General features: G+C 67.7%; 1 protein-coding gene across 1 annotated transcript; it reads left to right on the forward strand.

The window, feature by feature from the left end:
* Positions 1-4212: 4212 nt before the first annotated feature.
* MXRA8 (matrix remodeling associated 8) lies at positions 4213-10409 on the forward strand. Its single transcript, XM_084873223.1, has 9 exons — positions 4213-4348; positions 6232-6252; positions 7170-7271; positions 7670-8137; positions 8607-8765; positions 8926-8965; positions 9055-9131; positions 9417-9497; positions 9590-10409. Exons 1-9 carry the CDS (start codon positions 4219-4221, stop codon positions 9613-9615), a joined length of 1104 nt encoding a protein of 367 aa, XP_084729349.1. The 5' UTR covers positions 4213-4218; the 3' UTR covers positions 9616-10409.
* The last annotated feature ends 2017 nt before the right edge of the window (positions 10410-12426 follow it).

The raw sequence follows: 12426 nt of genomic DNA on the forward strand, positions 1-12426 counted from the left end.
CCTGAGCCAGCTGTCCCTGTCCTGTCTGGGCCGCGCTCACAGAGACAGATCCGTCACGGAGGCCAGGCTGGCCGGCACAGCTGAAGGTCTGGCATCCCTGAGTCGGTGAGAGCGCCAGGGTGGCAGTTCCATCCCTGGTGAGGGCACCTTCAAGCATCAACCAGCGATGCAGCTCTCGGTGGAACAAGGAATCCATGTTTCTCTCTCTAAAATAAAATAGTTTTTTTATAAAAAGGAAAACCAGGCTGTGCATCACGTGTGGGCGCAGGAAGTTGGTCTGGAGGCTGCTCTGCTCCCAGCCCCAGGTTCCGGGAAATGTGGGCGGCATCGGCCCCGCAGTCAGAGGCGCAGCAGTGAAATCTGACAGCAGGTCTGCTGACAGGTCAGAGGGACCGCAGAGGACGGCGTCTGGGCGTCTGGCCTGGCAGGTGGAGTCAGTGCAGACGCCAGCCCTGCACACAGCACACCAAGCCCGCGGCACCCGCCTCCGGCCTGGCTCCTGACGCTCCCAGGAGGTGTGATGTCCGAGTGTCCGGTCACCATGTGCACTGAGGCCCCCAGCGGCTGGGACCGCCGGTCTGCCTGGAGCAGGCCAGACCTGCCGCTGTGGGACGCACCAGGGCTCGGACTGGGTCTGTAGAGCCTCTGCCTGTGGCAAACCATCGGGACAAGCCTTACGAGTGGCCGGCAGGCCGTGAGAGCCGGCAGGAAGGAGGGAGCGTGACCCTGCTGCCTCCACCTCCCCCAGTGTGGACGGCACCAATTCGCCCGCACACCCCGCACACCAGCTCCCATTGCTCTTCCGTGCAGCGGGCGCTCCCCTCAGTCCCCCGGCTTCTAGGAGGCAGTCCTGTGTGTGTGTATGTGTGAGTGTGTGTGTGTGTGTGTGTGTGTGTGTATGTGTGTCTCTGTGTGAGTGTGTGTGTGTATGTGTGTGTGTGTGTGTGAGTGTGTGTGTGTGTATGTGTGAGTGAGTGTGTGTGTGTGTATGTGTGAGTGTGTGTGTGTGTGTGTATGTGTGAGTGTGTGTGTGTGTGAGCGAGCGTGTGTGTGAGTGTGAGTGTGTGTGTATATGTGTGTGTATGTGTGTGTGTGTGCGTGTGTATATATGTGTGTCTCTGTGTGAGTGTGTGTGTGTATGTGTGTGTGTGTGTGTGTGAGTGTGCGTGTGTGTGCGTGTGTATATATGTGTGTCTCTGTGTGAGTGTGTGAGTGTGTGTGTGTGTGAGTGTGTGAGTGTGAGTGTGTGTGTGTGTGTATGTGTGAGTGTGTGTGTGTGTGTGTGAGTGTGTGTGTGTGTGTGAGCGAGCGTGTGTGAGTGTGAGTGTGTGTGTATGTGTGTGTGTGTGTGTGTGTGTGTGCGTGTGTATATATGTGTGTCTCTGTGTGAGTGTGTGAGTGTGTATATGTGTGTGCGCGCGTGTATGGCTGTGTCCGGGGAGCCCCAGGAACTAGCAGCTGAAGGCAGCACCCTCGGCACCGCACAGCCTCCCGCCTGCCCGCTGGTCCTCACAGGGTCACAGGGTCACAGGGTCACTGGGTCGTGGTGAGGGTGAGGTCGGCCTCGGCCTCTGCATCCTCCCCGTGCAGGCTGCTTCCCGCTGGTCCAGGTGGTGGGCTCTGTCAGTCGGTAGACTGAGGCCCAGGCTCTGGTTGGCGGCGGCTGGGCTGCCTTGTGGTCTCCGCCCCCGAGAGAGGTCCTAGTGCTTAGCCATGTGGGTGCGAAGCGCTATCCACTGTACTCACCACTCCTGCCCACACTCACGGTGTGGGCGCTGGGAGGGGTGGATGCCATGGGGAGGGCGGACATGTGGGGAGGGGTGGGCCCCGTGGGGGGGGCGTGGGGGGTGGATGCCGGGTGAGCCCCGAAGCTGCACCAACCGCCCAGGCATTTCCTGCCTCCCAGCCCCGTCCCTGCGCTCAGTCTCAGGCCCGGCCCCGAGGGCCTGGGGGAGCCAGACCACAGCAGGCCCCCTCTCTCTCACCTGGGAGGGCCTTCCCCGGCCTTCCCTGTGGGTGTCGCCCCCCAGGGGCCACTGCGGCGGTGAAGGCAGGGAGGCGGCCCTGGGCACCTGACAGCACCCTCCCTGTGCGTGGAACGTGTGTGTGTGTGTGTGTGTGTGTGTGAGAGAGAGAGTGTGTGTATGTGTGTGTGACCGGCGGGCCGGCTGCCCTCCTCACGGCTCCGGCCGCGGGAGCCTGGCCTCCGCGCTGCCCCCGCCGCGCACAGTAGGTGCTCAGCGCACAGTAGGTGTGTGACCACGTGGGAGCCTGCTGGTGCCGCTCGGAGCGCCTGTGGTTTTCCTCCCGATGAGCCAGGCGGCCTGGAATGTCCGGGTCCCAGGAGCCGGAGCCAGAGTTTGGTTCTCAGCCCGCGGCCTGACACCGGCTCAGCCCCGCCCGGGGAGGGAGGAGACTGGGCTGGGGGGCTGCAGGGCTGGGGGGGGCTCGGCCTGAGCTCCGGGCGGACAGGGGATGCTGCAGCATCCTCAGCCTGGTCTGCTCTCCCCGCGGAGCGTCCCGAGGCCGGGCACCCATGGGAGAGGAGGGAGAGGGAGCCGGGCTCGGCCGGCGGCGGGAGGGGCAGTGGCCTGGTCCCGCTGCTCTGCTCACATCTGTGCCATTTCCTACCGAGGACGGGGCAGGGCGGGGCGTGCGGCTCCTGGGGCTCAGCTGGCCTCCGCGGAGAGAACGGGAGGAGGGGGCCCTGACTGTTCTGTCTGTCCTGCCCGCTGGGGCGCCCCCCCTCCCCCCTGCCAACATCTTCCTGCACTTGGGTCTGCAGCAGGGGGAGTCCGGGAGCCTCAGGACCGAGGGCCGGGGCCAGGGACCCGCAGGGAGGGGGGCTGTGCAGGAGTTTAGGGTGGAACCGGGCCCCCTCAGACCATGGCCGGCCCTGGCCTTCCCGCCTCTCTCCAGCTGCCTGGGCGTCTTCCCTCCACGCAGGGGAGCGGCGGCCAAGGGGCGGGCGGAGGATGGAGATGGAGGAGCAGACACGGGGCAGGCGGGGGTGGGGGGGCAGGGGGGCGGAGAGCACCACCCGCGCTAACACAAACCAGTTAGAAAAACAAGGGGAGGCCGGCCTCGAGGCCAGGGCGGAGGCCAGCTTGTTTTTCCAGCATAAAAGGCCCCTGGAGGAGCCGGGGTGAGGGGAGCTGGTTCTGATCCGGGTTTGGAAACGGCCCCGCCCCCCAGGGCCGGATCCTGCTGAGGAGCCGCCGTGCAGTCTGTGGGTGTGGGCGCGGGGGGCTCCCTCCTGCCACCCGGCGCCCCCTCTGGGCGCCCGGAGCTGGGCTGGTGCCGGCTGGTCGGGGACGCGGGGACCAGGGCAGGGTCACGCGGAGACCCTGAGCCCGGGGGCCGGGGCCGGGCGGGCTGGCCACCACATCCCGGCCGTACGCCCGGAGGAATGCGCTGTGGGTTCCTCTCTGAGGTTTGCTCAACGAGAGGGAGCGGGCTCGTACCCAGCGCCGCTCTGTCATTTCCCATTTGTTTACGCGACTCCGCGGGTTTTCCCAGAGTTTCAAATTAGTGCCTTCTGCGGTGGGGGCTCCCGCACCCTCCCTCCCCTCTCCGCTGGGTGGGGGCGCCCCCAGGAGCTGGTGACCCGGGTTTGAGTTCAGGGACACCCATTCTGCCCTGGGTGGTGGGCAGATGCTGGGGGGCGGGCAGGCCAGAGAGGTGGGCGTGGCTCCCACACTGGCCCCCCTCCGTGCTCAGGGTCCCCCCATGGCCCCCTGGCTCCTGTGGAGCCATCAGGGCCTCACGCTGTGCCCAGGCCCCGCCCAGGCCTCCCCCCAGGGCTGGGCTGTGCGGATCCCCCTTTTCTGGATGGAATGTGGGGTCATCGCAGGCTAACGGAAGCGGGAAGAGCCGGCGGTTTGGCAGCCTGGATCCCCGGGGGTCCCGGCCCGATGCCTGCGCCCCGGGCAGGGCCAGGCCGCCCACGAGGGGGGATGCCCGGGCAGGGTCCCCCGGCAGAGGTGGGGTGAGGGGCGCTCACGGCGGAACCCCAGCCGCAGCAGCCGCCCCAGCAGGACCCCGCATGTCACAGCCGCCCACCCACAGGCATCGCGGGGACCTCACCCTCGGCCCTCCCGCCCTCCCGGACCCGGGCCAGGGGGCCCCCTCCCCAAGGGCCGCGGGGGGGGAGGCCGGGGGCCGGGCAGAGCGAGGGGGCGGTCTGCAGCCCCGGCCGGCCCCGCGCTCCGTGATGTCATGGCCGGCCGGGGAGGGGGCCGGCTGTTTTTCTGGGGCTGGAGCGGAGGGAGCAGACAAAGCCCAGCTGGCGGCGGCACCATGGCGCTGCGGGCCGGCCTCCTGCTCTGGAAACTTCTGCTGCTGCAGAGTGAGTGTGGGGGCGGGGGGCGGGGGGCTCGGGGCCGGCCCCAGCGCGTCCGTGGTTTTAGCAAAGCCGCCTGTCGGAGCGGAGCCCGCGAGGGGCTGCCCGGGGGGAAGGGACAGGCGGGGGGACCTCAGAGATGACGGGGTCCCGGGCCCAGGAGGGTGTGAGCCTGCAGGTCCTCCTCAGGCGGAGCTGGAGCCAGAGGTCCAGGGCGGGGGGTGCGGGGGGCGCGGAGGCAGCGGCCTGGGTCCCTCGGGCAGGGGGCCAGGCCCGGGGTCCTGTGGCAGGAGGGGAGCCGCTGGGGACGTGGGGCCTGGGGACTGTGGGGCTTGCAGGGCCTGCTCCTGGCTTCCTGCACACACCCCCACCCACCCCCCCGCCCGCCGAGCTGGCCTGCTGACCCAGCACATTCCTCCCGCCTGGCGCCCGCGCTCTCAGCTCTGGAGCGGGAGCTGGGCTGTGAGGTGGCAGATGTGGGTCCCTCCTCACGTCCAGCGTGTCGGTGCTCAGACCCTGCCCTTCAGGACCGGGGGCTCCAGCCCTGAGCCGGGGTGGGGGTGGGGTGGCTCCAGGTGAGGCCCTGAGGCTCCGGCGTGGCCCCGGCAGGTGCAGTGCCTGCCTCCCGGACACCAGCTCCCTGGTGCCCGACCTCCGTGACACCAGCTCCCTGGTGCCCGACCTCCCTGACACCAGCTCCCTGTGCCCAGCCTCCCGGACACCAGCTCCCTGGTGCCCAGCCTCACGGACACCAGCTCCCTGGTGCCCAGGCTCCGGGGCCTCGCTGGCCCTCCATCCCCTGAGGGGGGGGTGCTGAGGAGCATGCACCCCAGACCCAGCCAGTGGGGTCTAACCCGAACCCACCACTCACCATGCACGCCGAAGGGCAGGTGGCATCCCTGCAGTGGCTGGGAGGGTTAAGGGGGGCTGTGAGGGTTAGGGGGGCTGTGAGGGTTAAGGGGGGGCTGTGAGGATTAAGGGGGCTGTGAGAGTTAAGGGGGGCTGTGATGGTTAAGGGGGGCTGTGAGGGTTAGGGGGGCTGTGAGGATTAAGGGGGGGCTGTGAGGGTTAGGGGGGCTGTGAGGGTTAAGGGGGGCTGTGAGGGTTAAGGGGGGTTGTGAGGATTAAGGGGGGGCTGTGAGGGTTAGGGGGGCTGTGAGGGTTAGGGGGGCTGTGAGGATTAAGGGGAGGCTGTGAGGGTTAGGGGGGCTGTGAGGATTAGGGGGGGCTGTGAGGGTTAAGGGGAGGCTGTGAGGGTTAGGGGGGCTGTGGAAGAGGTGCCTGCACCATGAGGGCTAGAGAGCCCCCACCTGTGTCTTCTCTGGCTTTATCCCCACCCATAAACCGGGTGTCAGCACCCACCTCAGCGGGGACTACAGAAGGGACAAGTGGTTGAGCATCGACCTATGAACCAGGAAGTCAGGGTTCATTCCCGATTCCCGACAGGGCACATGCCCCGGCTGTGGGCTCAGTGCCCAGTGGGGGGCGAGGAGGAGGCACTTGATCAATGATTCTCTCTCATCATTGATGTTTTTCTCCCTCTCCCCCTCTCCCTCCCTCTCTGAAATCAATAAAAATATATATTAAAAAAAAGGGGGGGGGGTCCTAACGGGTTTGGCGGCCTGCGGACTGAAGGGTCACGGGTTTGATTCTGGCACATCCCCAGTAGGGGGCGTGCAAGAGGAAGCTGATCAATGACTTTCATGGACGTTTCTAACTCTATCTCTCTCCCTTCCTCTCTGTAAAAAAATCAATAAAATATATTAAAAAGGTTGATCAAAAAAAAATTGGGGGGGAACAAGGGCCAGTGCCCCTCCCCGGGGCTGTGCCGGGCTGTGCAGGCCAAGGCCACACCGCCCCCGCGTGACTGGCTCTTCTTGTCCCTCCAGGCTCCGCGGTCCTGTGCTCCGGTGAGTGACCGCCCCGCTGCGGACAGTCCCCTCCCGTCCCCGCCAGGCCAGCCCCGCCCCTCCCTGCCCCCTGGACCCCGCCCCCTCCCTGCCCCCTGGGCAAACCCGGTCCCTGGCCCCTGGGCCCCACCCCCTCCCTGCCCCCTGGACCCCGCCCCCTCCCTGGCCCCTGGGCCCCACCCCCTCCCTGCCCCCTGGACCCCGCCCCCTCCCTGCCCCCTGGGCAAACCCGGTCCCTGTCCCCTGGGCCCACCCCGTCCCTGCCCCCTGGGCCCACCCGGTCCCCCGGCTCAGCGCCCCCTCCTCCTCCTCCAGGGCCGGCGGCGGGCGTCGCGGTGGTGGCGGAGGCGGCGGTGAGCGGGCCCGCGGGCGGCCGCGCCGAGCTGCGCTGCCAGAGCCCCCGGATGGTGTGGACGCAGGACCGGCTGCACGACCGGCAGCGGGTGCTGCACTGGGACCTGCGCGGCCCCGCCGGCCCCGCGCGCCGCCTCGTGGACCTGTTCTCGGCGGGCGAGCAGCGCGTGTACGAGCCGCGCGACCGGGGCCGCCTGCTGCTGCCGCCCGCCGCCTTCCTGGACGGCAACTTCTCGCTGCTCATCCGCGGTACCGGCCTTCCCCCGCTTCCGCCCTCCGCCCTCCGCCCGCCCCCCACCCCCCGCCCCTTCGCCCCCCACCCTCCACCCCTCGCCCCTCCGCCCTCCGCCCTCCACCCTCCACCTGCGGGAGCGCACGGCGGGGAGGGCCGGAGGGGGGGTGGTCACGGCGGGGAGGGGGCGGGGGCGCTGCAGTGGCCGGAGCCATTGCCCGGCGAGGTCCCCGCGGGGGCGGGGGAGGCCCGAGGGTTCACGGGACGGGCGTGGGCATCTGGGGGGCGCGGGCGGGAGCTCACCGCGGCCTCCGCCCCCCTCCCGGGCCAGCGGTGGAGGAGGCGGACGCCGGGCTGTACACCTGCAACCTGCACCACCATTACTGCCACCTGGACGAGAACCTGGCCGTCCAGCTGGAGGTCACCGACGACCGTGAGTGCAGGCCCCGCGGGTCGCCCCTCCACCCCCCCGGCCGCTACGGGCCGCGCCCCGCCCCGCCCGCCTCTGCCCCCCACCCACACCCCGACCCCCTTCCCCCGCGCACTGAGCGGTCCGGTCGCCCCGCCCGCCTCTGCCCCCCATCCACACCCAACCCCCTTCCCCCGCGCACTGAGGGGGTCCGCCCCGCCCCGCCCGCCTCTGCCCCCCATCCACACCCGACCCCGTTCCCCCGCGCACTGAGCGGTCCGCCCGGCCCCGCCCCGCCCGCAGCCCTAGCGCCTCCCCCTCCGCCTCTGGCCCCCGCCCCCTGTCCCTTCCCCCTGACCCCCTCCCTTTCCCCTGCCCCCCGCCCCCTGCCCCCCGCCCCGCACTGAGCGGCCTCCCCGCAGCCCGGGCCGCCGGCGCGCACTGGGACGGCGAGAAGGAGGTGCTGGTGGCGGCGCGCGGGGCGCCCGCGCTGCTGACCTGCGTGAACCGCGCGGCCGTGTGGACGGACCGGCAGCCGCTGGAGGAGGCGCAGCAGGTGGCGCACTGGGACCGGCAGCCGCCGGGCGTCCCGCACGACCGCGCCGACCGCCTGCTCGACCTGTACGCGTCCGGCGAGCGCCGCGCCTACGGGCCGCCCGTGCTGCGCGACCGCGTGTCCGTGCGCGCCGACGCCTTCGCGCGCGGCGACTTCTCGCTGCGCATCGAGCCGCTGGAGCCGGCGGACGAGGGCACCTACTCCTGCCACCTGCACCACCACTACTGCGGCCTGCACGAGCGCCGCGTCTTCCGCCTGACGGTCACCGCGCCCGCCCCGCCGCCGCCGCCGCCCCCGGGCAACGGCTCCCGCCCCGGCGGCGCGCCGGCCCCAGGTGCCCGGCCGCCCCGCTCCCCCCGGGCTCCCCACAGGCCGCCCCCTCTCCCCCCAGACCTCCCCCCTCCCCCCGGGGTCCCCCAGGCCGCCCCCTCCCCCCAGGCCGCCCCGGCTCCCCCCGGGCTCCCCAGGTCGCCCCCCCCAGGCCGCCCCGGCTCCCCCCGGGCTCCCCCAGGCTGCCCCCATCCCCCCGGGCTCCCCCAGGCCGCCCGGGCTCCCCAGGTCGCCCCCCCCAGGCTGCCCCGGGCCCCCCCCAGGCCGCCCCGGGCCCCTGGAAAACATCTAGGGGCCGGGAACGGCCTGGCCCTGCTGCTGGGAGCCCGGCCGGCCCCATCCCACGGGAGGGCCCCCGGGGGCCAGCGAGGGGAGGCCCCGCGGGGGGTCAGCGCGGGGTGAGGCTGGGGTCAGGGTGCACCGGCTGCAGCCCCGCCCCTGACCCCTGACCCCCCCCCCCCGCGGCCCCGCAGACCCCACGCTGGCGCGCGGCCGCAGCGTCATCAACGTGATCGTGCCCGAGGGCCGCGCGCTCTTCTTCCAGCAGCTGGGCTACGTGCTGGCCGCGCTGCTGCTCTTCCTGCTGCTGCTGCTCACGGTGGTGCTGGCCACGCGGCAGCGCCGGCGCGGGGGTGAGCGGGGCGGGGGGCGGGGGGCGCCCCGGAGCCTGGGTGCGGGGGTGAGCGGGGCGGGGGTCGGGGGGCGCCCCGGAGCCTGGGTGCGGGGGGTGCGGTTCGGGGCTGGGGGGCGGGCAGACTGTCCCCCCCCACGCGCGCGCGTCTCCCTCCCCAGGTTACGACTACTCGGACCAGAGGCCTCGGAGGGCCAGGGGGTGAGTCTCTCCTTCTCCCCGCTGTCCACGTTGGGGTGGGCGGGGCCGGGCCCTCCCGCTGACCTGACCCGCCCTCCCCTCCCCCCCAGGAAGGACGTGAACTTGTCGGAGTTTCCTGTGGCCACAGGGGACCAGGCCTTCTGCAGGAGCGAGGACTTCCCGCTGGGTGAGGCGCCCGCCACGCGCAGACACAGACACGCATACACATACACAGACACACATACATGCACATGCACACACTCACACATGCACACATACATACACACACAGACACACACAGTGGGGAGGCTCCCCTGGGGCTCACCGCGCTCCCCCCCAGGTTACAAAAACAACCTTCTGAAGGAGCGAGCCGCGTGCGCACGCACACACAGAGACACACACACACACACACACAGTGGGGAGGCACCCCTGGGGCTCACCGCGCTCCCCCCCTACCCCCCTGCCCCCCCAGATTACAAAAACAACCTCTTGAAGGAGCGGGCTGCGCTGGCGCAGTGCCCCCCGCCCGCCAAGCACATCGACCTGGACAAAGGTGCGTGGCCGGGAGGGAGGCGCTGCCCTCGGAGCCGAACCCGGGCGGTCCTGCGGGGAGGGCGGGGCGCCCACCGGCCGCTTGTCTTCCAGAGTTCCGGAAGGAGTACTGCAAGTGAGGAGGCGGCCCCGGGCTGGCCAGCCGGCCACCCTCCCCGGCGTCCGCCTGCCCCGCCGCTCCCGTCCCTCCAGCGGCTGGTCCCGCTGCCCCGAACTGAACCGGACTGAGCTGGCGGGAGAAGGCAGAGCCCGCCCCTGGAGCCGCCTCCAGAGCCCTCCCCTCACCAGCGGCGGGGCGGGGGGCCTCCTTGGCTCCGCCTGCTCCGGGCTGCACCCCGCCCCCCAGCAGCCCCCTGCAGCGCGCACGGCCGGCCCTGCCCCCTCCGGTCAGCCGAGCCCACCGACTGTCACCCCGGCCTCTGCCCTCTGGGGGAGCTCGCGGCTGCAGGCGCAGCGGGGGCCTGGGAACTGGGTCAGCCTGGGGCTGGGTCAGCCGGGGGCTGGCACTGCCCCTTCCTCAGGCCTTCCTGGGGGAGCTGCCCTCTGGCTCTGGACTGCACTGCGTCTTGTTAGCCAGGCTGCCCTGCGCGGGCAAGGGGCCTAAGGACAGCATTCCCTGCCCGGGCTGATGTCCCTCTGCTGCCACCGGCCGCCTGGGCTGTGGGGCCCTATCTCCGCTTCCAGCCTCCTTTGCAATCAGCTGCCTTGACAGACCCTGGGCTCCAGGCGACTTTGGGCCCCTCCCTGGGCAGGAGCCCGGGGCTGGGGCATCATTTGGCTTCTGTTCTATCCAAAGACCGAGGACGGAGGAGGGTGAAGATGGTGCTAGAGTGGCCCCCGCAGCCACTCCAGACGCCGCATTGGCACCTCCTGGGAAACGGCCACATCACAATAAAGACCTTTCTGACTGGTAGACCCGCCTCTGCTGCCCCCTCCTCCTCCTCCCGGGCAGGCTGGGCCTTGGAACCCCAGATTCCTTCCTTCATCTGAAACCCCCCATCATCACCCATGAGTGGAAGGTCTGGGTGGGGTGTCCTGAGAAGGGTGACCTACGGGATTTTCAGCGCTTACACCTGTTTGGGACGAAGTGTGGGCAGCTCCTGAGGGTTTGTGTGTGTGTGTGTGTGTGTGTGTGTGTGTGAAATATATTTCTTTATTGGTTTCAGAGAGGAAGGAAGAGGGAGAGAGAGAAACATCAATGATGAGAGAGAATTATGGATTAGCTGCCTCCTGCCCGCCCCCACTGGAGATGTGCCTGCAACCCAGACATGTGCCCTTGGCCAGAATCAAACCTGGGACCCTTCAGTCCCCAGGCCGACACTGTTCACGGAGCCAAACAGGGTAGGGTTGTTTTGTGTGTGTTTTAAAAATATATTTTTATTGATTTCAGAGAGGAAGGGAGAGGGAGAAACATCATTGATTAGAGAGAATCATTGATTGGCTGCCTCCTGCAGGCCCACCCCCCCTCACTGGGGATGGAGCCCGAAACCCGGGCATGTGCCCTGACAGGGAATTGAACCCTGACCTCCTGGCTCATAGGTTGATGCTCAATGACTGAGCCACACCGGCCAGGCTCCTGAGGGTTTATTTGAAGGTGTGTGTGTGGGGGGGAGGGGAGCATGCTGGTGGTGGTGGAAACCAGTTGAGAGCTGTGACCGGCCCTCCCTCCAAGGCCATCCTGCTCTGAGAAGCAGGTGGGACTGGAGGTTCGAGGACTGACAGGTGGGGGTAACAAGGCACCCGCAGAAGGGGCAGGTCCAACACCCCTGGGGGAGGGGCTGTGGCAGGAAGGAGCCCCTGTGTTCACCCGACCCTGACCCCATCCTCCAAAGCCCCGTCAGGACAGCAGGGAGTGGACAGCCTCCGGGCTGGGGTGTGAGGAACGTGACCAGCTGAAGGAGGAGGCAAAAGCCACCCACACGGTGGGTGTCCGAGCTCCCAGGCCGGGCACGGAAAGCTCCGGGCTGTTTTCACGAAGACGCCGTGCCAATAAACTCACAAAGGAAATAGAGTCGAAAGATTTATTACTTTGCAGACCCCAGAACCCGGGCAGCCCTCCACCTCAGGTCACAAGCCTGCAGCAGGCAGAGCCGGTGGAAGCACCTGTTACTGATATGGTGGTTGGCCTGGAGGCCACTGCTTTCTCAGAGGCTTTACTTTGAGTGGTTATTTTATTCTTAAATATTTTTTATTGATTTCAGAGAGGAAGAGAGAAACATCCACGATGAGAGAGAATCATGGATAGGCTGCCTCCTGCACCTCCCACACTGGGAATTTTGAGCCCAGGCATGAGCCCTGATCAGGAATCAAACCGGGACCTCCTGGTTCTTAGGTGGATACTCAACCACTGAGCCACACTGGCTGGGCTGAGTGGTCATTTTATTTTTTTAAATATATTTTATTGATTTTTTACAGAGAGGAAGAGAGAGGAATAGAGAGTTAGAAACATCAATGAGAGAGAATCATCCATCAGCCAGCTGCCTCTTGCACAACCCCTACTGGGGATGTGCCCGAAACCAAGGTACATGCCCCTGACCGGGATCGAACCTGGGACCTTTCAGTCTGCAGATCGACACTCTATCCACTGAGCCAAACTGATTCCTGCTGAGTGGTCATTTTAAAAGGTGCTCAGGGCCCTGACCTGTGTGGCTCAGTGGATAGAGTATCGGCCTGTGGACTGAAGGGCCCCAGGTTTGATTCCGGTCAAGGGCATGTACCTTGGTTGCAGGCACATCCCCAGTAGGAGGTGTGCGGGAAGCAGCTGATGGATGTTTCTAACTCTCTATCCCTCTTCTTTACTCTCTGTAAAAAAAAATCAATAAAATATGTTTAAAAAAAATAAATAAAAGGTGCTCAGGAAAAGGGAGGGCGGGACTTGGGCAGGAATCCTAAGCTCTGGTCCTTACCTGAGTCCAGATCTGATGAGCAGG

The sequence above is a fragment of the Pipistrellus hanaki genome, assembly GCF_964339955.1.
Source record: "Pipistrellus hanaki genome assembly, chromosome: 2".
NCBI classification, from domain to species: Eukaryota; Metazoa; Chordata; class Mammalia; order Chiroptera; family Vespertilionidae; genus Pipistrellus; species Pipistrellus hanaki.